Source organism: Macaca nemestrina, chromosome 1, assembly GCF_043159975.1.
Source record: "Macaca nemestrina isolate mMacNem1 chromosome 1, mMacNem.hap1, whole genome shotgun sequence".
Taxonomy (NCBI): Eukaryota; Metazoa; Chordata; class Mammalia; order Primates; family Cercopithecidae; genus Macaca; species Macaca nemestrina.
In genome coordinates, this window is record NC_092125.1 from 194,404,639 (window position 1) to 194,427,060 (window position 22,422).

General features: G+C 39.2%; 1 protein-coding gene across 25 annotated transcripts in view; it reads right to left on the reverse strand.

Moving 5' to 3' along the window:
* The window catches only part of LOC105494777 (microtubule actin crosslinking factor 1), a 390,378-nt gene that overhangs the window by 40,402 nt on the left and 327,554 nt on the right, over nucleotides 1–22,422 (reverse strand). For 21 of the 25 annotated variants that reach the window (XM_071095727.1, XM_071095735.1, XM_071095721.1 and 18 more), the window contains 23 exons: nucleotides 21,838–21,997; nucleotides 21,171–21,497; nucleotides 20,134–20,218; nucleotides 19,070–19,311; nucleotides 18,225–18,431; nucleotides 16,470–16,589; nucleotides 15,942–16,049; nucleotides 14,679–14,897; nucleotides 13,558–13,761; nucleotides 11,251–11,482; nucleotides 9,749–9,975; nucleotides 8,565–8,687; nucleotides 8,365–8,466; nucleotides 7,638–7,739; nucleotides 7,371–7,544; nucleotides 7,124–7,279; nucleotides 6,786–6,983; nucleotides 6,114–6,242; nucleotides 4,823–4,996; nucleotides 2,076–2,231; nucleotides 1,765–1,971; nucleotides 1,509–1,628; nucleotides 899–1,068 (listed from right to left, as the gene is read on the reverse strand). In XM_071095727.1, coding sequence (XP_070951828.1) covers nucleotides 899–1,068; nucleotides 1,509–1,628; nucleotides 1,765–1,971; nucleotides 2,076–2,231; nucleotides 4,823–4,996; nucleotides 6,114–6,242; nucleotides 6,786–6,983; nucleotides 7,124–7,279; nucleotides 7,371–7,544; nucleotides 7,638–7,739; nucleotides 8,365–8,466; nucleotides 8,565–8,687; nucleotides 9,749–9,975; nucleotides 11,251–11,482; nucleotides 13,558–13,761; nucleotides 14,679–14,897; nucleotides 15,942–16,049; nucleotides 16,470–16,589; nucleotides 18,225–18,431; nucleotides 19,070–19,311; nucleotides 20,134–20,218; nucleotides 21,171–21,497; nucleotides 21,838–21,997 — 3,942 coding nt within the window. The remainder of the gene's footprint in view (nucleotides 1–898; nucleotides 1,069–1,508; nucleotides 1,629–1,764; nucleotides 1,972–2,075; nucleotides 2,232–4,822; nucleotides 4,997–6,113; nucleotides 6,243–6,785; nucleotides 6,984–7,123; nucleotides 7,280–7,370; nucleotides 7,545–7,637; nucleotides 7,740–8,364; nucleotides 8,467–8,564; nucleotides 8,688–9,748; nucleotides 9,976–11,250; nucleotides 11,483–13,557; nucleotides 13,762–14,678; nucleotides 14,898–15,941; nucleotides 16,050–16,469; nucleotides 16,590–18,224; nucleotides 18,432–19,069; nucleotides 19,312–20,133; nucleotides 20,219–21,170; nucleotides 21,498–21,837; nucleotides 21,998–22,422) is intronic. The other 4 variants (XM_071095715.1, XM_071095747.1, XM_071095754.1 and 1 more) reach the window with 1 other exon arrangement.

A 22,422-nucleotide genomic window follows, 5' to 3' on the forward strand; every position in this document is an offset into this window, starting at 1 on the left:
CTGAGGCGGGTGGATCATGAGGTCAGGTGATCGAGACCATCCTGGCTAACATAGTGAAACCTCATCTCTACTAAAAATACAAAAAATTAGCCAAGCGTGGTGGCAGGTGCCTGTAGTCCCAGCTACTCAGGAGGCTGAGGCAGGAGAATGGTGTGAACCCAGGAGGCGGAGCTTGCAGTGAGCCGAGATCGCGCCACTGCACTCTAGCCTGGGAGACACAGCAAGACTCCTTCTCAAAAAAAAAAAAAGAAAAAAAAGTACAAATAGGGTAGCGATATTGTAATATTTAGCATGGCATAGTGGGTACGAATAGATAAAAGTACAACTTTTAGAACCAAACTGCCACGATTTAAACCTCAGCTTTGCCAATATGGTAGCTGAGTGACCTTAGGGGAGTTAAGAACCTCTTTATGGTCATTTTCTCATCTGTAAAATGGCAATAAAAGTGGTACCCACCTCAGTGGTTATGAGGATTAAATTATTATTAGCCACTGTTTGGTATATATTCAGTAGTAATTGCCCAGCAAAGGTCAGGTATCATTATGGTAAAATGAGGTAATGCATGTAGAGGCTTTGGAGTGTCCCAGAGCAGTCAATAAGACAGCTGTTGGTATTACAAATTGACAATTTACAAATACTTTTGAGTTACTGATCTTCTATTATTGTTGCTTTGATTTTATAGGTCTCTCTCTTTCTAATACAGTAAAGTTCAAGTTTAAAATGAGAATTTTTATACATTTTATTTAAATTATAATAGTCTTTGAACTAACTGGTGGTGTTAAGATGGTACAAAACCTCTTACTGATGCATTAGCTTTATCACCATTTTATAGAATCTGGTAAGAGCCTCTTGCTTTTGGGATCCCGGTTAGACCCCTGAAGGGGACATTCATGCTCACCGCTCCACAGACTTGCCACAAACAGTATCCCATTTGTCTCTGACTTCTCCTAGGAAATTGTCAAGTTTCTGAGTATCTTCGGGAAGCAAAGTCTTTTCTTTCAGTGCTCTGCCAGTTCTAATTGTGGTATCATACACAGGCTGCTTGCCACCAAGAGTTTTCTGAAACTCCTATGTTTCCAGAAAGAAAACAAAAAAGTGTTAAAAGTCAGATGACATCTTGATTTGGAACAAAATAATTTGAGTTTTCAGGCTAGAAACCAAATAAAGTATGAATGTCACCAGTTTTTTTGAACTAAAATTAACCATAGCTTATCCTTAAGAAATTCATAATCTTTTGTTTATACCATACACAGAAGTGCCTGACAATTTGTGAAAGCCTACAGTTTTAATTAGTTACTCCCATATCTACTTTGCTTAAACTGTTATTTAAATGAGCAAATATCATGATTAGATTATCTAGATATAAAATGGAACCCTGGCTTCATCATTTTGACTTTTAAACATTAACCGATTGGTTTTCCTTTTACTAGCTCTGATTTGTATTTTTGGCAAGCTACAAGCTTTAGTGAATAGTATTCTTGGGACCTAAGACCAATTAACTGCTTTACCTTATGCTTAGAAAGCTGAAGTTTAATTTTGTCTGGGTCATTGGATATCTCTAGTTCTGAGTCCAGGTGACTCTCGGCATCTTCTAGCCAGTCAATCAGTTTTTTCCAAGCTTCATGGAACTAAAATTACATAAGAAGTAAGTTAACAGGAATGAATATACACACTATACAGCACATTTGAGAATGATCCCAGAGAGACTCAATACATGCAGCCCAAGATTCTTCAGTGAATTAGTATCTCTCCTCCCCAACTTACTTGTTTTGCCCGCTTCCTGGCATCATCTAGTGATCGCCCTCTTTCAATAGATCGCTGGACAACCTTCTCCCATCGAGACTGCACGCTAACCAACAAATTCTTGATCAGAACAACATCCTGTTTTTGGCTAAGGAACTTTAATTGATTCCCAGTTTGATCCAGCTCAATGATCTGGTCTCGATGAGCATTTACTTCATTAGCAAAAACCTGAAGGAACAACAGTGCTCTTTTTAAGCTTAAGATAAGATAAAGGGGCATTTTTTTCAATTAGTGCTTTCAAAAAGAAGGCAGCATCGTAATATCATAGTTACCTTGTGCTCTTCTATCTGGGAAAGGACAGTATTTAGAATCAGGCTTGGTGGAGAAGCGATGTTTAAACTCTGCTCTGCTAGAGTGAGCCAGTTGATAAATTCTTGTAGGGAATTCTGGAATTCTGTTGCCAAGTTGAGGGCCTCTTCCAGCTTTGACTGAATTTCAAGTAAAACACACACACACAAAGAAAAAGTGCCAATTTCAGGAATTATAGCTTCAGCAACAAAGGCATGAATTGTACACCAAATGAAATGACCTCTAAAAAGGAAGCCTCATTTAATCGACCTTCAAACATGCTTTATTTGTAAAGAAGGGGACATTTTAATGTTATTGTCTGAAACAAGTGGGCAAGAACTGTGTACATGGAAAAGGAAATAGAGCACAATAAGCAGCTAAGTTCCTTTCTCTGCTACTCTCCATTTCCTTGAACGGGATTAAGACTATTCAATAACCGTAAGTGAACAGACCCTTCAGTGGTGACAGCTGTAGGATCTGCAACCTGCTTTGGGTAATGTTTCAGTTTCCTTTAATATACTTTTTGTGGTATAAAAATGGCTAAATGAAAAGCAATTTACTACAAAGATGATGTTCAATGTAGTACTCTTTGTTTAAATACATGTTTTCAGAAAATATGGCATATGAAAATATGAGTCTGAAAATTATGCTTATGCTATAAGAAGAAGAGGTAATGAAAGAAGCCAAGACATTCTAGGCAAAAATCTGACAACACTAGATGTAGATTTTCAGACACTTTCATTTACCTAAGAACGGCAACAACAGCAGCTCATTCAGGGAAAAGGCTGCTCCTCACAAGTACACTTCAATCCCACAGAGTTCATAAACTCCATCCTCAGAGACCTACACTAACCTTTTGGTAATGACTTCTGCCTCTGGCCGACCTACTAGGCAGGCAAAGTAAAAATGATGGGCTGGCAAAAATGAGTATTTCCAAAATATTCACAGAAAAAACTCCAAGATGTACATTAAAAATGTTAACTTGTTAATTCTACCTGACTGGGTTATAATTTCTATTTTCCCTTTTGCGTTTTCAGGTTATTTTTGTAACTCCCCCACCGCCACCCAAAAAAGAAGCTATTACAATAAATGTTATAAAAATGTACAAACCCAATCTAAACAAATCAGGTGGAAAAATGAAATCCACTTCAAATATACAGAGGAATGTTTAGAAATTAATATATTACAACTTCCTAGATAGGAATTCTTTCCACATCATTCTATCTACATATTCTTTATATTTTTTATATTTACTTTATGGATATAAAAGATATACTTTTATATCTAATTTATATCTTTATATTCTTTATATCTACATATTCTTTGTATTTTCTTAATACAGCACCACACACATTTAATAAATGATTTTACTGATCCTGAAGATAATGTTCCTGCAAGATAATAAACTATCCTTGACACTCAGTTTTTGCCTGACCATTTCTGATGATGGGCAACTATGTCTTAAGGTATTTTGCTCAACTATTAAGAAAACTCTCTGAAAATTTCTTGTTTATGAGCTAGAATAGTTTATTTAATAATCTTAGCTTTGCCTTCTGCAGGATCTATGGATGACAGCCTGTCCAAGGATTAGTTGTGTTTTTTTTTTTTTTGGAGACAGGTTCTTGATGTCACCCAAGCTAGAATGCAGTGGCACCATCACCTCTCACTGCAGCCTCAACCCTCCAGGATCAGGTGAGCCTCCTACTTCAGCCTCCCAAGTAGCTAGGACTACAGGCGTGTGCCATCACACCTGGCTAATTTTTAGGTATTTTTGTAGAGATGGGGTCTTGCTATATTGCCCAGGCTGGTCTCAAACTCCTGGTGTTAAGCAATCCTCCTGCATCAGCCTCCCAAGTGCTGGAATTACAGGTGCGAGCCACCAGGTCTGGCCCTGTCCAAGAATTAGCATACACTTAGGTCCTTTAGCCATTCTTTATATAACCAAATTACCCAATCCCATGCTAGAAGGCTTTTAGGAAATTAATGCTTCTCTCAAGATATTCATGTGTTTTATGTCCTTCTGTTCATTAATTTCCCAATGATAGGGTCATCTTTAGTGTTTCCACCATAAATCAGGCACGGGGCTTGGCACACACTTGCTCAATAACTATTCATTGAGTGAATGTGGTCAACAGGTTTATGTATATATTGCATGCTTGATCTGACCAGCAAAAAATACAGTGAAACTCTGTACTCATAAAAAATAATCTTTTTGGGCAAACACCTTCATCCCTAATCATCTTTCATTATTTTGTAGAGAAGAGAATTTGATCTTTGAGGATGAGTAGGAAGAGGTCATATAATTTACTTCTCTCCTGATTTCTAGTAAATTTCCTTGCATACTGCATTTACATTAGGAACCAAATTCCTTGTGGAGAATTATTAGTCATCGTCCCTACATGCCCTGTCCCCAATCTCTCAACTCCAAGACACCAACTCCAGCAAAATCTTGTTTTTAAGTAGAACGCAAATTGATGATTAATATAGGACATAAAACCCACCACAGAGCAACAATGGCAGTAATGTCTTAACAGGTAAGGAATGAATAATTATATAAGCAAACAACAACAGAAACTTATAACATCAATGCGACTCAACACGGACAGAATCAGTTCTGCAACTTCTGTTACAATACCCTGGTCTTCAAAAAATCTTCATATAAATGAGATGGCAATTATTATACATGCAATCAGTCAGTAAATTACTCAAACATGGGGATCATACACTGTACCTTTCTTTCTTCCATCTTACTGCTGACCGCATGCCACTTCTGCTCCAAAAGTGCTACACTCTGTTCTGTCTTGGAGCCAGACCCAGAGTCGTCACGACTTAGAAGCATGAGTCTGCCCTTGTCAAGTAGTTGATTATAAGTCTCTTCCCTGGCTTTCAGCTGGGAATAGAGTTCCTACAAGAAAAGGCAGGAAAGATATCAATTATACCCATTCTCTGGAAGACACCTACATATAGATTCTTTTTTTTTTTTTTTTTTTTTTTTTGAGACGGAGTCTCGCTCTGCCGCCCAGGCTGGAGTGCAGTGGCCGGATCTCAGCTCACTGCAAGCTCCGCCTCCCGGGTTCACACCATTCTCCTGCCTCAGCCTCCTGAGTAGTTGGGACTACAGGCGCCCGCCACCGCGCCCGGCTAGTTTTTTGTATTTTTTAGTAGAGACGGGGTTTCACCGTGTTAGCCAGGATGGTCTCGATCTCCTGACCTCGTGATCCGCCCGTCTCGGCCTCCCAAAGTGCTGGGATTACAGGCTTGAGCCACCGCGCCCGGCCGACACCTACATATAGATTCTGTAGCAGAGTCTGGGAAAGTCCAGGAAGAGATCATCTTGATTAAAAGCCATTCTTTTGGAATCAGTGCAAGTGCTGAGCTAATAAGGGAATGAGACCCACCATACTTAATAATAAAAGTAGCTGTAATAAGGAAATACTAATTACTTAGAATTCATTTGTATTAAAATGTAAATATTAACATATTTTACTAAATAAAATAACAAGCGACAAATTAAAATGTTAAAATAATTTTATCACCCATAGAAGAAAAACATTTTTTAAGGATTAGAGATCCCTCAAAAGACTCCAATAATCTATTTCCACTTTTCATGAAAAATTTGCCTAGAAATTATGTTGCTTTTGGTTCTAGCATGCATTCTTGAAATACTGTTAGTAACTATTTGATTTCCATAAACCTCCATTAAGTAGTTTCCTTCTTAAGTACAAACACATCTGTGTTATATATTTTTCTTCTTGATGCTGTCATCTTCAAGTCAATATATGTGTGCCAATAAAGCCGATTAACTCAAAATTTCCAGCTGACCCTTGCCTGTCACTACTGCTGCCTACTGTAAGGTATTAGAAGCCTGTAACAGGGAGCAATCCCCAAAGGTTATACTATAATTTTGGTAAAAATGCACTACTTTGTAGATTTCCAGATACATATTAATACATCACTATGAACTTGGAAGGGAGCTATTGAATATGGGATGCTTATACTCAATTTAAAAAAACTGCTATTACCATATGTGTATCAAGCTGTTCCCTAGCAGTTTCAGGAAGTCCTCCTGTGGGCTTAGATGCAGAAAGCTGGCTCTCCATTCTAGTAAGTTCCAAGAGGAAATCTTCAATTTCACTGTGGAAGCCCTGGGCCTTTTGAGAAAAAGATATAGAAAAAGATATGTCAACCACATCAGTAATCAATTCTCAGCTTCAAAAGTAAACTTTCCAAATGATATGAGGAATTTATCTTGAGGGAGGAATTCTGGGCTGCTCTCTGGCAAAGCTGTTCTGTTGCCAGATTAGCATGGGGCCAATATTATTGTTAGAATCTAGCAGAACCCTTTAGACCTCACTATAACATATTATAAATGCCTGACACAATCAGGTGAATTGACTATATGATTAAGGTACTCTTGAACAGGGAGAGACCTGACTTGATCCAACACAAAAAGGGAATCATACAAGTGAAGCTCTACTAACTTTGAATAGTGAATAAAAAGACTGAGCTACAAACGAATTCAAAAAAGAACTACCCAATCAAAAGCTGCTCTTTCCAGATAAATTACAGCACAGTATGAACCTTCCCCTCAAGACATAAGGGGTTCTTTGCTTTTCAAATTGATCTCCTCTCTCTTAGACAGGCTTTCTGTTATCTGTATAGCTCTTCCTACCTCACTTGGATGTCACATGTACCTGCTGCAGAGTTGACTGAAGCTGCTGCTCCCTCTCCTCTGTTTTCTGTAACACTGACTCCCAGCATTGGTTCATGGTTTCCAAACGGCTCCTTAAGCTGCTGGCATCATCTCCAGCACTGGATTCAAGAAGCTCATTGCCAGCTTTGTTGACTGTTTCCACTGTGGCTTGATGAGCCAAAACATCATTTTTTAGGACCTAAAAAATGTTGAACAACGTAATTTATCTCCATGGATATCATCTAACTTGGTTCTCTAAGGTATACACAACATTCGAATGCTTCTGGTGGCAATATCTGGTCTCAATAGGGTTAGAGATGAAGAAATGAAAATACTTACATGGTGTTTTGCGAGCTCAACTTCAATGACTTTTGGGTCTCCACTTATTGGTCTCTGAGCATCTAACAACTCTTCAGTATGAGTCAGCCAACTCATTAGTTCCTCTAAGGCATGTTGGAACTGACCAAGGGCCAACAGAGCACCTTCTAGTTTGTGCTACTCAGGAAAAGACAGAAAGGGAACATTCATTAGGAAATTAGAAAAGAGCAGAGAGTAGTTCACTGATGTCATCTACCACCTGCCTTACCTGTCGGTGGGCAATTTTCTCACCCAGGTTCTCCCAGAGGTGTTTGAGTTCTGTCAGTGGTTCTCGTATAATGTCTCTGTCTGTCTCATCAGTAGCTTTCTTTAACATCAGTTCACCCTGGTGATTAAGCTTCTCCATCTCAATTTGCTGCTGGTAAACTTCGACTTTGAACTCCTGCCAAAGACACACTCAATGTTAACATCAAATCAAGTCTTTAAAAACTAAAATAAAACAACTCTTCTTCAAAAGCCATACCCAGATACAAACCTTCATTTCATTTAACTGATCTTTAACAGTATTGAGGTCCGTGCCAACAGGGGGCATGGTGCAGAGTTTAATCACAGTGTTATCTAGCCAGTCAAACATAGACTAGAACAAAAGACAAGTAAACAGTCAAAAACAACCAGAAGTATTTGGGAGAGAATGAACATTATCCCTGCTAACATAAGAAGACATAAATCAACCAAAGCACCTTGTGCTGTTTGTGATTTTAGGTAAGGGGCACAGATAAGGAATAATGATCTTTTTAATAATACAGTGATTTAATAATGGAGCCAACATTATCAAAATAATGTTCAAAATAAAGTACAATTTGGAAATGAACTAAATTTGAATAAAAGTTAAGATTTCTCAATCCCAGCTAGCAAGCTCATGGTGTTCTGAAGTAACTGTGCCAAACTGTGCTTGAAGATAACCTGGGTTTGGAACCTCTGGCAAGCAATGACTTTCACAGTAAGACCAGCTTCACAACATAGTTGAATGAATCTATGATGAGCAGGGAACGATAAAACTGGCAGGAAGAGTAAGAATTCAGACAGATGTCACTACTTTTTTCACTACAAGTGGGGAACTTTGGCTAGATTTGTGGAAATAGCACTATCTTAGGTCTGCAGTCCTGTGAAGGTGATCCACTCTTGTGCTGAATTCTGAAAATGATAAAAATGACAAAAAACAGAACCTGTATTTCCTTGGTGGTCACCTACTGGCCTCTCACCTGAAGAGTGTCCTGATACTGCACAGCAGCTTGCATAGCATCCTCAAGTTTTTCTAGCCTCTCTTTCCATGTTTTGTTTAAGTTCTCCCAAGCATTATTCATCTAGGGGAAAAACATTCAATCACATTCTTCAATCAGTATCACTCTTCAGTCTGAGCCCACTAATGTTCTAACTGAATGCCTCATCCATTTCTCCACACCTCATCAATGCTCTTCCTCACTTCAGGCTTCTCAGTTTCTCCACAGGCAAAAATCAAATCTGCTCCAAGGATCCGAATAAACTCCAGCTCCTCATGCAGACCATCTGTCTCTTCCTTAATAGTCTACATGTAAATGAACAGAATATAAGCCAAAACAGAAAACAGAACAGAACTTACCAAACTTTGCAAATGTGATTTATACCCCATCAATAGCAGATGAGCAATGTAACTGTCAATTTCACTTATCTGGATGCTAAAGCTTCAGACTCTAAGTGGTTATTTTTCATATACACAAAATATGTATTACATATAGATATATGTATATATAAAATAGCATAGAAAAGGCACAGTGAGCTTCAATCATTTACCAAAGGTTCATCCCTTCCTGCCTCCAAAAAAATAGCCGGGTGTGGTGGCATATGACTGTAGTCCCAGCTACTAGGTAGGCTGAGATGGTTGGATTGCTTGAGCCTGGGAGGTGGAGGTTGCAGTGAGCCAAGATCGTGCCACTGCAATCCAGCCTGGGTTGCAGTGAGAGGCTGTCTCAAAAAAATAAAAATAAAAAATAAAAATAAAAAAAAAGAAAAAAAAGAAAAAAGCACCAAAAGACTAGAAAAAAGTATGTCAAAGTAACAACTGTTATCTCTAGATAATGAGTCCAAAAATCGATTTTTATTGTCTACCGTCTATTTTTCTACACTTAAGAAATGTAATATAATGAGCAGGTTTTTTTCAATTGGAGAATGTCTCAACTTAAAAAGAAACTTCAGGCCTGGAGCAGTGGCTCACACCTGTAATCCCAGCACTTTGGGAGGCCGAGGTGGGTGGATCATCTGAGGTCAGGAGTTTGGAACCAGCTGGTCAATATGGGGGGGAACCCCCCCCCGCCCGTCTCTACTAAAAATACAAAAATTAGCCAGGCATAGTGGTGCATGCCTGTAATCCCAGCTACTCAGGAGGTTGAGGCAGGAGAACCGCTTGAACCCGGGAGGCGGAGGTTGCAGTGAGCCAAGATCATGCAATTGCATTCCAGCCTGGGTGACAAGAGCAAAAAACAAAAACAAAAACAGAAACCTTTAAGGTGCTCAGCCTGGCTAAGCTATTAACATACCTCACTTTGATTTGATAAAGTGCTTTTTCTAGAGGACAGACACCTAAGAGAAAAGGTTTTGTTTCCTTCTTACCTCAGCAGCTTCAACCTGTTGTTTGATGATGGAAGGATCAATGCCTGGGCTTTCCAAGTCATGGACAATATCCTGGGTGTCTTTGATGGTGGTCAGGAGAGCTGCCATGTCATACCAGAACTTCTCCGCTAATTCAAGGACATCAAGAAATTTGATTTCTCGCTCTTCAGCCCGAGCTTTGATGTCCTCCCAGAAGAATACCATTTGATCCAATTTATCCTGGATTTCTGAGCAGGTTAAAAAAAGAGATATGAATAGAACTTCCCTAAGAGCCTGAAATTGGTCTCTTCAGAAATTCCATCTAACTCTGACCTTTTCAACGAAAGTATCTTTAAAAAAAAAAAAGCTAAGCATTTATAACTAAAGGATAATTTTCTATTTTAGTTTTACTATTCTTTCTTTCTTTTCTTCTTTTCTTTTTTGAGATGGAGTCTCGCTCTTGTCACCCAGACTGGAGTGCAGTGGTGCAATCTCGGCTCACTGCAACCTCTGCCTCCGGGTTCCAGAGATTCTCCTGCCTCAGCCTCCCAAGTAGCTAGGATTACAGGCATGCGCCACCATGCCCGGCTAATTTTTATATTTTTAGTAGAGTCGGGGTTTCACCATGTTGGCCAGGCTGGTCTCAAATTCCTGACCTCAGGTGATCCACCCGCTTTGCCCTCCCAAAGTGCTTGGATTATCAGCATGAGCCACCGTACCTGGCCTATTATTTCTTTCTTTCTTTCTTTCTGTTTTTTTTTTTAAAGAGAGGGAATTTCACTCTGTCACCCAGGCTGGAGTGCAGCGGCGTGATCTTGGCTCACTTGCCTCCCAGGTTCAAGTGATTCTTCCACCTCAGCCTCCTGAATGGTTGAGGTTACAGGCGCACACCACCACGCCCAGCCAATTTTTGTATTTTTACAAAATTTTGCTATGTTGGCCAGGCTGGTGTCGAACTCCTGGCCTTGAGTGATTTGCCCACCTCAGCCTCCCAAAGTGCTGGGGTTACAGGCATGAGCCACTGCGGGTGGCCCTGGCCTATTTCTACACTAGCGTTTTCCTCTTACATTGGTCTCCCACATAAAGGGATTACAGAACTAATCCAGAAATGAGCTATCACCTACTATAAAGGTAGTGCTAGGATACAAAACCCCTAACTTACAAAAGGGCTGAGATGAGAACTCTGTTTCCAATGTTCTGTGTTAAACTTGTATGTTTCCCATGGAAAGTGTTACAAAAGGTAGCTATGTTCTACCCACTACTGATACCCTAGTTTACTCACGTTAGGGGTTAAAGGAGCTTTTGTTTCCTGGCCTGGGAATCTAACTACCAATTGTAACCTTGTTTCAATGGGGAAATGTGTTCTGAATTCCAAATGATTTTCCAATGACTTTCTGGAATACTCATTACTGGGGACTGCCTTTACATTCAAAGAAAGAAATAAATCTGGTGGGATGCTGAAAATAACCACAGCCTAGAATTTATTCTGTTGATTTTTAAAAATAATGACAGTCATCAAGCACCTTTTGCAGCCAGATCCTTGTCTGCTCCCTGAGATCGTCCAATGAGCTCCTCTCCACGGCGCTTCAAAGCCTCAAAGGATGGCTGCAGTTTTTCTAGCTCCACGGTGGCACTCTTATTGTCACTGATGCACTCTCTGATCTTGTCTACTTCAGCAGGGATCAGTGGTGGCATACGTAGGCGAGAGGAAAGATTCTCCAGTGTCTCCAACATAGGCTCAATTTTATCATGAAACTAAACAAATGTTGGAACATTACCATCACAGCATACCTCATCACTCTTCTTGGGGAAATGTTAAGGAATAAGGACAAGATATTGTCCTAGTACTGTTTAGGATAACCTGTGCTCAGTCTAGCCCAATGGCTGTTAAGTGTTGAGTTTGGTTAAGAAACTGTTTTGGGCCAGGGGCAGTGGCTCACACCTGTGTGTGTGAGGGGCAGTGGCTCACACCTGTGTGGCTCACTCCCAGCACCTTGGGAGGCTGAGGTGTGTGGATCACCTGAGGTCAGGAGTTCGAGACCAGCCTGGCCAACATGGTGAAACTCTGTCCCTAATAAAAATACAAAAAATTAGCCGGCCTTGGTGGTGTGTGCCTGTAGTCCCAGCTACTAGGGAGGCTGAGGCACGAATCACTTGAACCTGGGGGGCAGAGGTTGCAGTGAGCTGAGATTGTGCCACTGCACTCCAGCCTGGGTGACAGAGTAAGACTCTGTCTCAAACAAAACAAAACAAAACAAAAAAACACACAAAAAAACTACAAAACTATTTTGGGCATAGTACACCAGAACTGGCCCATTAGAAAAAAAAAAAAAAAAAAAAAAAGCCAATATTTATTTTAAGACTCTAAATATATGAATATACTAGAAACCAATTCAAATCTTTAGTGCTGCCACAATATTTCTCCTATTCCAACTCATGTAACAAAAAAGGCACAAGACTATGAAACTGCTGAGAGTCAGTATGTCAACATCTGAGATGACAGTTGCATGCAACAGACTAGACCAACAAGTTAGATGCCCTCCACCAGCTGTGTAAATGGATGGGGAACTTAATATGCTACACGACTTGTAGTTTAAAAGTATCATGGCATGCAATTTAATGACCCACCTTATGGAACAATAAGAGGAAAAAATGTTGGAATAATTTAAGGTAATTAAGGAAGACCAAATCTAACCTTGTTCTTAAAGAATTATTACTGTCCCAGTTTTCTGGTACTTTGAAGAACATGACTACAACTGAAAAGTTCTCATTAAAATTTGATACAGAGAGGGGAGAAAAGAGAGCAAAACAGATAAGCTTGCCTCCTAAGAAAAAATCTATCTCAAACCAACTCTGGTTTTAGTTAGAGAAAGGCTTATCAATTTCAAGTGTCCTATAGAAAAAACATGGTGGGACTCCTTTTAACAAAATCACTTCCCATCACTCTCTCACATCTAGGTTCCACCCCAGATGAAACTGACATAATAAACTGCACTAATTAAATTTATTCCACTAAAGTTAAGGGAAATTCCCTTATAGGTAATGACCTCAATTTTCAGCATTATAAGAACACCCTAGTCCCAATGGGGATGGGTACCTTACCTCTGTAATCTGTAATGGTGGGCGCGGTCAACACAACAATGAAATGTGACGATGTGGGGAAGACAGGAGCAGGCAGCAACAACACAAAGTAACACATTCCACAATGTGAGTGAGAGATGGGACGGAAGGTGGGGGGAGAAACTTGAGTAAGTACAAATATTAACCAAGAATATTGACTAAACATAGGAATAAAATACCCAGACATGACAACAGTACCACTAAGAGTAATATATTAGTTGAAAGTATGTAGTTACATGCTTTAAACCCCTCTGCTGGTTTATGCTTCTCTTTGGCTCTTACTACTCCCTACTCAAGCATCTTAAATATGAGTTAGCTGGTTGCTTAAGAAAACTAATGTGCTGTTGCTCTAAAGCTAAAAAGTAACAGGTTCAACAAGTACTTTTTTGAGGCAGTCACTGCTTTTGAATCTGCAAGGTAGATTTATCCAAAATCATGTGCTAAAGGATCATCACAACATAAAGTTTTCAGAGAAACCATCAACAGACAATATATACCAGCCAAGATGCATTTCACTCTCCTCAGAATGTCAGTATGCCAATGTTCCTTGGAATAAAAATGCAGATAGGCTAAGCTTTCTGTTCTATATACCAATCAAGTATTAACATGCTGGTCTGGACATTGCTGAGCACAGAGGCATACCTGATACAGAGACCTCTTGTTTAGAACAGCAGACAGTTGAAGGTTATGAGTGTCAGACACACACATACCTGTGCGGACTGGGACACGGCCTCATCCAGAGCCAGGGCTCGCTGGCGCACCTCCTCCTTTATTTGGGCATACATGTTTTCTGCTTTCTGGTATTTTTCTTCCACCATTTCCCCTTCCTCGGGGTTTAATTCCTTTAGTTGTGGGCCTATCTTTAGTAGTTTGTCAATATGAGGTTTGTGTTCAGCAATAGATTCCCTTAATTGCTAGGTAAAAAAATAATTAAACCATAATGAATATTTTTATACCAGTTCACTTACTTTGTTCAGAGCTAATATCAACTTTAAGAGGAACAAACAAAATTGTTAAAAACCAGCAAGGCCCAGCATCTCACCATTTGTGCAGGAACAGAAAAACACCTAAATCTTAGGTTCTGACTCTACCCAATTCTCTTAATTTTAAAAAGTCAGTTCTGATGTCTCATCACCCTAGCAGCCTTCCTGGAAACATCCTCTCTTCTCTTCCCCTACCACCTGTGTCATACAAGTCTACTCCACACTCTTCTGTAATCATAAGTACTTCTATGTACTCTATTTTACTCTACATGGTTTAATAATTGTCTACCTCCCCAGACTGAGATACCAAGCTGGATAAGCTATGAATAGCAACATTTTTGGCAATCCAACCACTCCTTGACTTTACTGTTGGCTAAGTCTAGTTTATATCCTTCCACTCATAGGAATAGCAATAAGCACAAGCCATAAACCAGAAATAAACATTTTAAAGTGTCATTAACTATACAGAGCAAATGCCTTCTGACATTACCTCATGGCTTTCACTCCAGTTGGTGCCTAAGTAGAAAGTACCATCCAACCACACCTTGAGTGTAACAACATGCTACTATCCCCGGAAATATTTTAAATTCCATTGATTTTTAGTGAGTTGTTTCTTTAGCTCTGTCATTCCAAGGTTCTCGATATCTCTATAATCTTAGTGTTTAATCAATTGATATTAAACAACAAAGGAAATAATTCAGATTATATATTATGAAAGGAATTCTAACTGATTAAGAATTAACTTCCTAACACAGAACTTGCACCTATAGACACTAAGAAATGTTGTTTTTAAATAAATTATAGAGACCATTTTAGAGCAATAAAATGAAATTTGGCATGCTCCTTACCCTCATTTCCTCTTGTTGCTGCCTGAGCTGCTCATGATCAATGGCTGGAGGGGGTAACTGTGCTATTAGTGCCCGAGTTTCCTCAATCCAGGGGCTGAGCTCTTCGTAAGTTTCCCAAAACTGGTTTACTAAGACCTGGGCCCGCTCTAGGCGGGCATAACGCTCTGAATTGAGTAGGCTAATGGCTTCATATTGCTGTATTAGAGACTCTGTCTTTTCCTATGTGAGTAAAAAAAAAAAAAAAAAAAAGTTTAAGTATTACTATTATAAACTCTTAAAAGTAGGTATATATACATTAAAAAGTCTAAAAGAATACACAAATAAATTATTTTAAAATATGAATAAAGATTAGAAGTGATTTTTATTTTCTTCTTTATATTTACCTGAAATTTTCTAATTTTCCTATCATACATATATTTTATTTCTAATTTTTAAAAGATAAAAGTTTAAAAGGCAGTAAAATAGTGTAAGAAAAACACAGCATATTTAATCTTTCAGTAATGACACACAACCTTAGATATAGCATTATTATTATTATATATGTTTTTGAGACAGTGTCTCACTTTGTCACCAAGGCTGGAGTGCAGTGGCGTGATCTCGGCTCACTGCAACCTCCGCCTCCTGGGTTCAAGGGATTCTCCTGCTTCAGCTTCCCGAGTAGCTGGGATTACAGGTTCCCGCCGCCAGGTCCAGCTAATTTTTGTATTTTTAGTAGAGACAGGGTTTCTCCATGTTGGCCAGGCTGGTCTCAAACTGCTGACCTCAGGTAATCTACCCACCTTGGCCTCCCAAAACGCTGGGATAACAGGCATCAGCCACCGTGCCTGGCCAATATAGTGTTATTATAATGGATCAGTTTAAAACTGAACATCTAAGGGGCTACAATGGAATCTTTGCCTATCCAAGTTTTGCCTGTCATTTTTCTTCTGATTAAAAAAAAGTCTCCAGAAACCTGCCATTTATGCTTCAAATGTTTAGGATGAGTAGCTCAGTCAGTTTATGAGTATTTCTGAGGAAACTGTGGTTAAATATATCCTTTATAAAACAAAACAAAACAAAACAAAAAAACCTGTCAACAAACTATCTTGACCAATCCTTTTAAAACTTAGGTATGACCTTTTAGAAGGATAAAGCTGGACTGTAATAACAATTATAAGAAAAGTCCAGGAAGGAAAAAGCCTTAAACCATCATTTCACAATTGTGCTTCTAATTCACCATGATCAAGACAGGAACAATATGGCAAATAAATAAATGTAATTCACCTGTAATACAGTTTTCTGCTCCTCCCCACATGTGCCAAAGATTTCACTACGGTGACTGAAGAGTTCATCCATTGAATCTTTGTGTCGAATAATGTCAATGGAGAAAGCCTTTGAAAAGTAAAATGTAGTTAAGTCAAGACGTAAAAAGACCCTTTTCCTGTGTTACTGAAGGTTAAGACAAAATCCATGAAAAAGCCACATTAAAAATTGTTCTTATACAGTTTGACACTTTGCCTATCCAACATCTTCTTTAGCTTATCTTTTTACTAGCTTACAAAAATTTCTACTCTCCTAAAAATCACCAAGGAAATTGCTAATTATGGATTAATGGGCCTATTTTTCCTTTCTTACAAAGCAAAAAAAAAAAAAAAAAAATTCTTCCTCGTCTCAACCAAGTACATAGAAAATTAATTTCTATTTACCATCATGCCATTAAATTATTCCACTTGACATGAGATAGTCCGAAACTCTCCTTGTCACTCTAAGTTACTGATGATTCTGTTAGCTCAGGAAAGAGTGGGCACATACCTTCTGTACCTGAAGCTGAGCTGTGGTCTGGTCCTGTTCCAGGCGAATTGGACCCAGAGCCATCAGTTTCCGTTTTGTTTCAGCAACCCAAGCTAGTTCTGCATCGGCAGCTTGCTCATACTAATAGACGTATTAAAGAAAAATAAACAAATTATATACAGCCAAGTCTCCTCAGAACTGTAATTTATTTAACACAACAGGGCCTGGATTTTCAGTAATATAGTTTATATCTCACAAAGTAGAGTCAAAACTGGGAAGAATTTCATAAAATCACAATTCAAGATGCAAACAAGTTAGAACTGACCATATTTCAATTTCTTTAAAATAAGTTACAGAACTCAGTTTCTACAGCTAGAAGTAACAGATATCAATCCCCTTCAAAAGAAATATGCTTCTAATCAGTGTTTTCATGAGACTATACTCTTCCTGCCATTGCTCTTTCCTACCCAGACATGGAACAGTAGGTTTAGTCAGATGTTTAAATGTAAACCTAATATGGCAGTAGACAGCTGAGTCAAGCTAACTTGGAAGTGCCCGCTCAGCTGAAGTAGCACAAAACCCCAGAAGAACACCACCATTTTTAAATGGTTATGTAATAACGAAAACAAAGAACATGTTCTACGTGACTGTTGTTTCATGAAGGCTCCCCAATCTTCCCCCCTTCCTTGCCCCCTCAGAGACAGGGTCTGATTCTGTTGCTCAGGCTGGAGTGCAGTAGCACAATCATAGCTCACTGTAGCCTCTAACTCCTAGGCTCAAGTGATCCTCCCACCTCAGCCTCTCTAATAGCTAGGACTACATAGGCAATTGCCACCATGCTTGGCTAATTTTTTAATATTTCTGTAGAGATGGTGTCTTGTTATGTTGCCCAGGCTGGTCTCGAACTCTTGCCCTCAAGGGATTCTCCTGCCTTAGCCTCCCAAAGTGCTGGGACTACAGGTGTGAGCCCCGTCTCCTATGCCTGACCTCCCCAGTCTTTTATCTCTTCCTCTTCAACTTGGCCAATATACATTGATATTTAAAATATGCTTCTCCCAAGCACAATAAATTTCATATTGACATACCTGGCCAAGATTAGGGATAACTCTAAAGACACATTGGGGATACACCTGGACTCAGAGCAAATTTCTGTGTGGTTCAAAAAGCATACGTTCATCACTATGATCCTACGGAGTTATATTAACTTATTTTTTGTACTGCGGCACATTAAGTGGTATGTATCCAGCTACACAAAAGAACAAATGATTTTTTTCCAGAAAGCAGGAAGGAAAAAAGATCATGGGAAATATGACACCTGTGTTTACTGAGAAGGTTCTATTTTAGATAGTTCTGCTATTTTGGTTTGCATATTTGATAGTAATTATAGTTCTTGATTCCGTCCCCTCTTCCATCTAATGCTAAGAGAGTTAATCATGTCAAACTAAGACTGTGATGCATTTGGACCTTTTGAATCTAGATATTATCTACTCCCATCACCATCAGCCTTCTTAGCAGGGCATTAGCTAAGAAAAGGCCTCATGTAGACTCTTCTCCAAGTACTTCTCTACTCAAAGGGGTCAAGTATTTTGGTCAAATCCCGGATCCATCTTCATAAACTTCTACCCAATCATTTCCCATCAATGAAACATATTTATTCCATCAGATTTAGCTTGAGCTCATTCTTATTTCTGAGTCTGTATTTATGTGGGTCATAGTACTGAATCTCACACATCAATACTGTCTAAAATATTAATGCAGAGGTATTATAAACATTACCTGTTGTGATCTCTGAATAGCAGCATCAATTTCATCCACCCTTTGTCCAATAGTGTCACTGACTAGTTTGTACTGCTCGTTAGCATCGGACACAAGTTTATCCAGCCCTTCTCTGGCTCTCCAGGGCACCAGCTCTAAGAGAGCACGGCTCACCTCATTCACTGTGTCCAACACCAGCCTGTGCTCCATGACCTCCTTCTTTAATTCCTAAGGAGGGAAAAGAGTTTTCAGGCCATACCTTGCTAAATAAAGCACATCAGCAGCTGTGCTGGGTGGAAAGTGCTATCTCTACCACCACACATCCCAGCAGGACTCTGACCTCCTTCCTTCAGTTATTTTTTTCTCATCTCAGATTTTTCAATCATTCTGAAGCCTGACTAGACTTCACTGTTGCTTGTTTAGAATTGTCTGTAAGACTTTTTGAGCCAGACTGTCTCTGGGTAAAACAAGTAATACTTCTTTCATCTCCTTGCTTCAACAGAAATGACAAATAATGCTTTAACCAAAGGCTCAGTATTTAACCTAACAAGTACCTATACAATAGTTCTATGCATCTAGAACTATACTAGATCCTGCAGAGAAATCAAATAAAACCATGAAGCACTCTTTAGAGAATAAATAATAGAGGTAAGTTATAAAATGTTACAAAGCAAACTTGATTCAACTTTCTTCTTCATAATGTATGTGTAACATACATGTCTTTATGTCAATTCTTACTGTCCATGAGTAAACAAGAAAGGGGGGCACACATTTTTAGTTCATATTTAAGGTCAAGGTTGATAAAACTTAAGGATTCTGATAAAGAGGAAGGCTTTTTTTCCTTTTACGGTAAAATAACAGCTCACCTTCTGTCTTTGCTGAAACTGGGGTATCTGCTCCCCTGTGGGAGACTGTCCTCCACTGGCTGCCAGCTCCTCCTCCACCTCCCTCAGCCACCCGGTCAGTTCCTCGTAAGTAGACTGGAACTTGGTGGCCAGTTGCCGGGCTTGCTCTAAAGTTCTGAGGGCCTTGGAGCTAGTAACTGTGATGTCTGTGTAACGAGTCTTTATTCCATCTAGTTTTTCCTGGATAAGTAACACCTCCTCACCTATGGAAGATAGCACACAATTATTCATATTTAAGAGATATAGGAATGAGGATTCTCTGATCCCCTTTCTTCAAATCAGAGCTTTAATTTCTTTCTTTTTTTTTTTTTTTTTTTTTTGAGACAGAGTCTCGCTCTGTCGCCCAGGCTGGAGTGCAGTGGCCGGATCTCAGCTCACTGCAAGCTCCGCCTCCCGGGTTTACGCCATTCTCCTGCCTCAGCCTCCCAAGTAGCTGGGACTACGGGCGCCCGCCACCTCGCCCGGCTAGTTTTTTTGTATTTTTTTAGTAGAGACCGGGTTTCACCGTGTTAGCCAGGATGGTCTCGATCTCCTGACCTTGTGATCCGCGCGTCTCGGCCTCCCAAAGTGCTGGGATTACAGGCTTGAGCCTCCGCGCCCGGCCAGAGCTTTAATTTCATAGAAGCTCTCTCTCTCTGTGGTAATGATTTCACCCATCCCATACTAAGGGCAAATGGGAAATAAAATAAACTTTCAACTGGATAAAAGAAGCCATTTCTGAATTATTAAAATCTGAGTTCAGCTTCAAATGTTTCTAGATGTTCCCAGCACCTTTCAGTGGATGCTGGCTCCTCTATTGAAGGAGAGGCGAAATCACCATATATAACCAGATGTGAGACAACGTTGTAGTTTTCAAAAGATTTAGCAGGAAATAACCTTCTGGAGCACAGCAGGGAATACAATCAGTGAATACTAAGCTTCTCATATATACATAGAGAAGAGGCTAAGGCAGGGAACTCCTTTCCTTGGGTACATGATCGTCTTTGAGACCATAGGGGTGCTAAGAGACGCACTTTTCAAAGTACCTGTGGTTTGTTTTAGAAGAGCCTGACCATTTTTAATAGCTTGGTCTACATTCTTCTTTCTATTAACAATTTCTTCATTTAAAGCCTGAAAGGAAAGAATACCATTAATGCCAAAACTGTGGCACTACAAAGGAAACAAAATGTGAGACCCTTAAGAGACCAAATTTAAAGTAAAGAGATGAATACTAGTTTAATTTAAACATCAGATATTTGATCCCCTCATTTTCTCTTTGGTGAGCCCACTGACTATTTAAAATAATTAAATCAGATACCTATAGGCAAGCTTTCCTAAGTACTGGATGAGAAAAACTTAGAATTACATCAGCTTTACCAATCTATTGGTACCAAACCTGAACCCAAGAAAGGTAGAAGTGAAATTTAGCAAAATTGTCTACTGTGTCCAAAGTAAGGAATAAACAGAAAGTTCAAGAGAAGAAATTCAGTAAGAACAAATTGACTTAAAACAGAATCCTGGTTAAAAACTCTCTTCATGTTTAAAGTTAATGAAGCAAAAGAATCAGACTATAAGAAAAATTACCTATCTTTACTGCTTCCAAACAGATTTCATAAAAGTGAAATGAAAAAGGCAAACTCTTCTATTAAGATGACACAGAATCCCTGGAATTTGAGCAAATCCAGAAATATCCTAAAAGTTCTAACTTGATCTAATATCAAATCCTGGGCACTACATATATAGATCTGCTTTTGTTAAAGTACATTATCTTTCATAAAACTGCTCAAATAGAATCTTAGTGACCCATCAGCTAATAACGTAAATCATGAGTTGGAGTTCAGATGGCCCCTGACTGACTACACCCTGTACTATCTTCTAGAATTACTGATTCAACTTGTTAAATATAAGTATTTCCATGGACTCATTCAAAAACAGATAGGCAGTCAACAAGTCCACAAACTAGGTACTTGTGTATAAAATAAAGTTGAAGTGTGTGTAATGAAGAAAAAAAATAAATAAATGAAGAGAAACATGAATCAAAATAACAAAATAACATAACCAATAAAAATGGAAACATGAATACCAGGTGGTCAGCATGCTGTTTGTGCAGGACATCCTGTTTGAAATCCTTTACGAATACTGAACTGAGCTTGTCCTCAACCTCAGCCAGCCAGTTGAGCACCTCCACCTCATCCTCCCCAAACAGCCTAGCATTAGACAGAGCTTGTTCAAGCAGGGCTGCCTTCCGACAACAGCGGTCTTGAATTTCACTGTATCGGGCCTGCAATGAGTCTATCTTTTCTGACAGCACACCCTGTTCTGCAGGAGATGTCAGGGAGGAGAGGGACTGCCCAATTTTGACTGCCTGGTGCACATCTGTTGCATGGTTTTCTATGTCTTCTTCCAGAGCCTGGAAATCCAGATGGAAAAAATGAATAACAGAAACAAAATAAATGAAAAGTAAACACAAAATGAATTAACAAATGATACAACAAATTAAACAATTAAAAAATTCACTGACTGAAGGGCAAAAATAATACAAAAATTGGGAACAAAAGCTGTTTATTCCAATGGTAGCTTATCAATTTCTATTTGTATTTCAAGAATGTGACTTTTCCAATTAATAATCTGATCATATTTTAAGTTAAACCCACAAAACACACATCCTCGAGAACGCTGCAGGCAGTTTACTCATTTCTAGGATTTCTAAATCCAGTTTTCTGTTTTCATTTACTGTAACCATTCCCTACCTTGTGTCGAATGATCTGCTGCTGTATTTTGGCAGTCTGAGTGCCAACAGGTTCTGAGTTAGCAAGCTTTTTCTCTGTGACAGATAAGAAGTCCGAAATAGGCTCAGCTGTCTCATGGAACTGTTTGGCCAGAACCAGGATGTCTTCCAGCTGTTTTTGCCTACACGAATATATAGAACAAGCTGCTCAGGAAAAAAGTCACATTAAGACTGGTAATAGTACTATACTCAGTAAAAGAACAGTCTTTTTCCAGGTACAGTTTAAATACCAATAGTAAACAGAACACACATTACGTAGCATTTCGATGTTTTAAAGGATTTCACACCATTAACCTTATTCTCATTCTGTCATAACCTTGTAAGGTGGACAGAATAATTATCCCCATATTATAAAAGAGAAAGTTGACTCAGAAAACTTAAAGAAAGATAGGCCGGGCGTGGTGGCTCATGCCTGTAATCCCAGCACTTTGGGAGGCCGAGGTGGGCGGATCACAAGGTCAGGAGATCGAGACCATGGTGAAACCCCGTCTCTACTAAAAATAGAAAAAATTAGCCGGGTGCAGGGGCGGGCGCCTGTAGTCCCAGC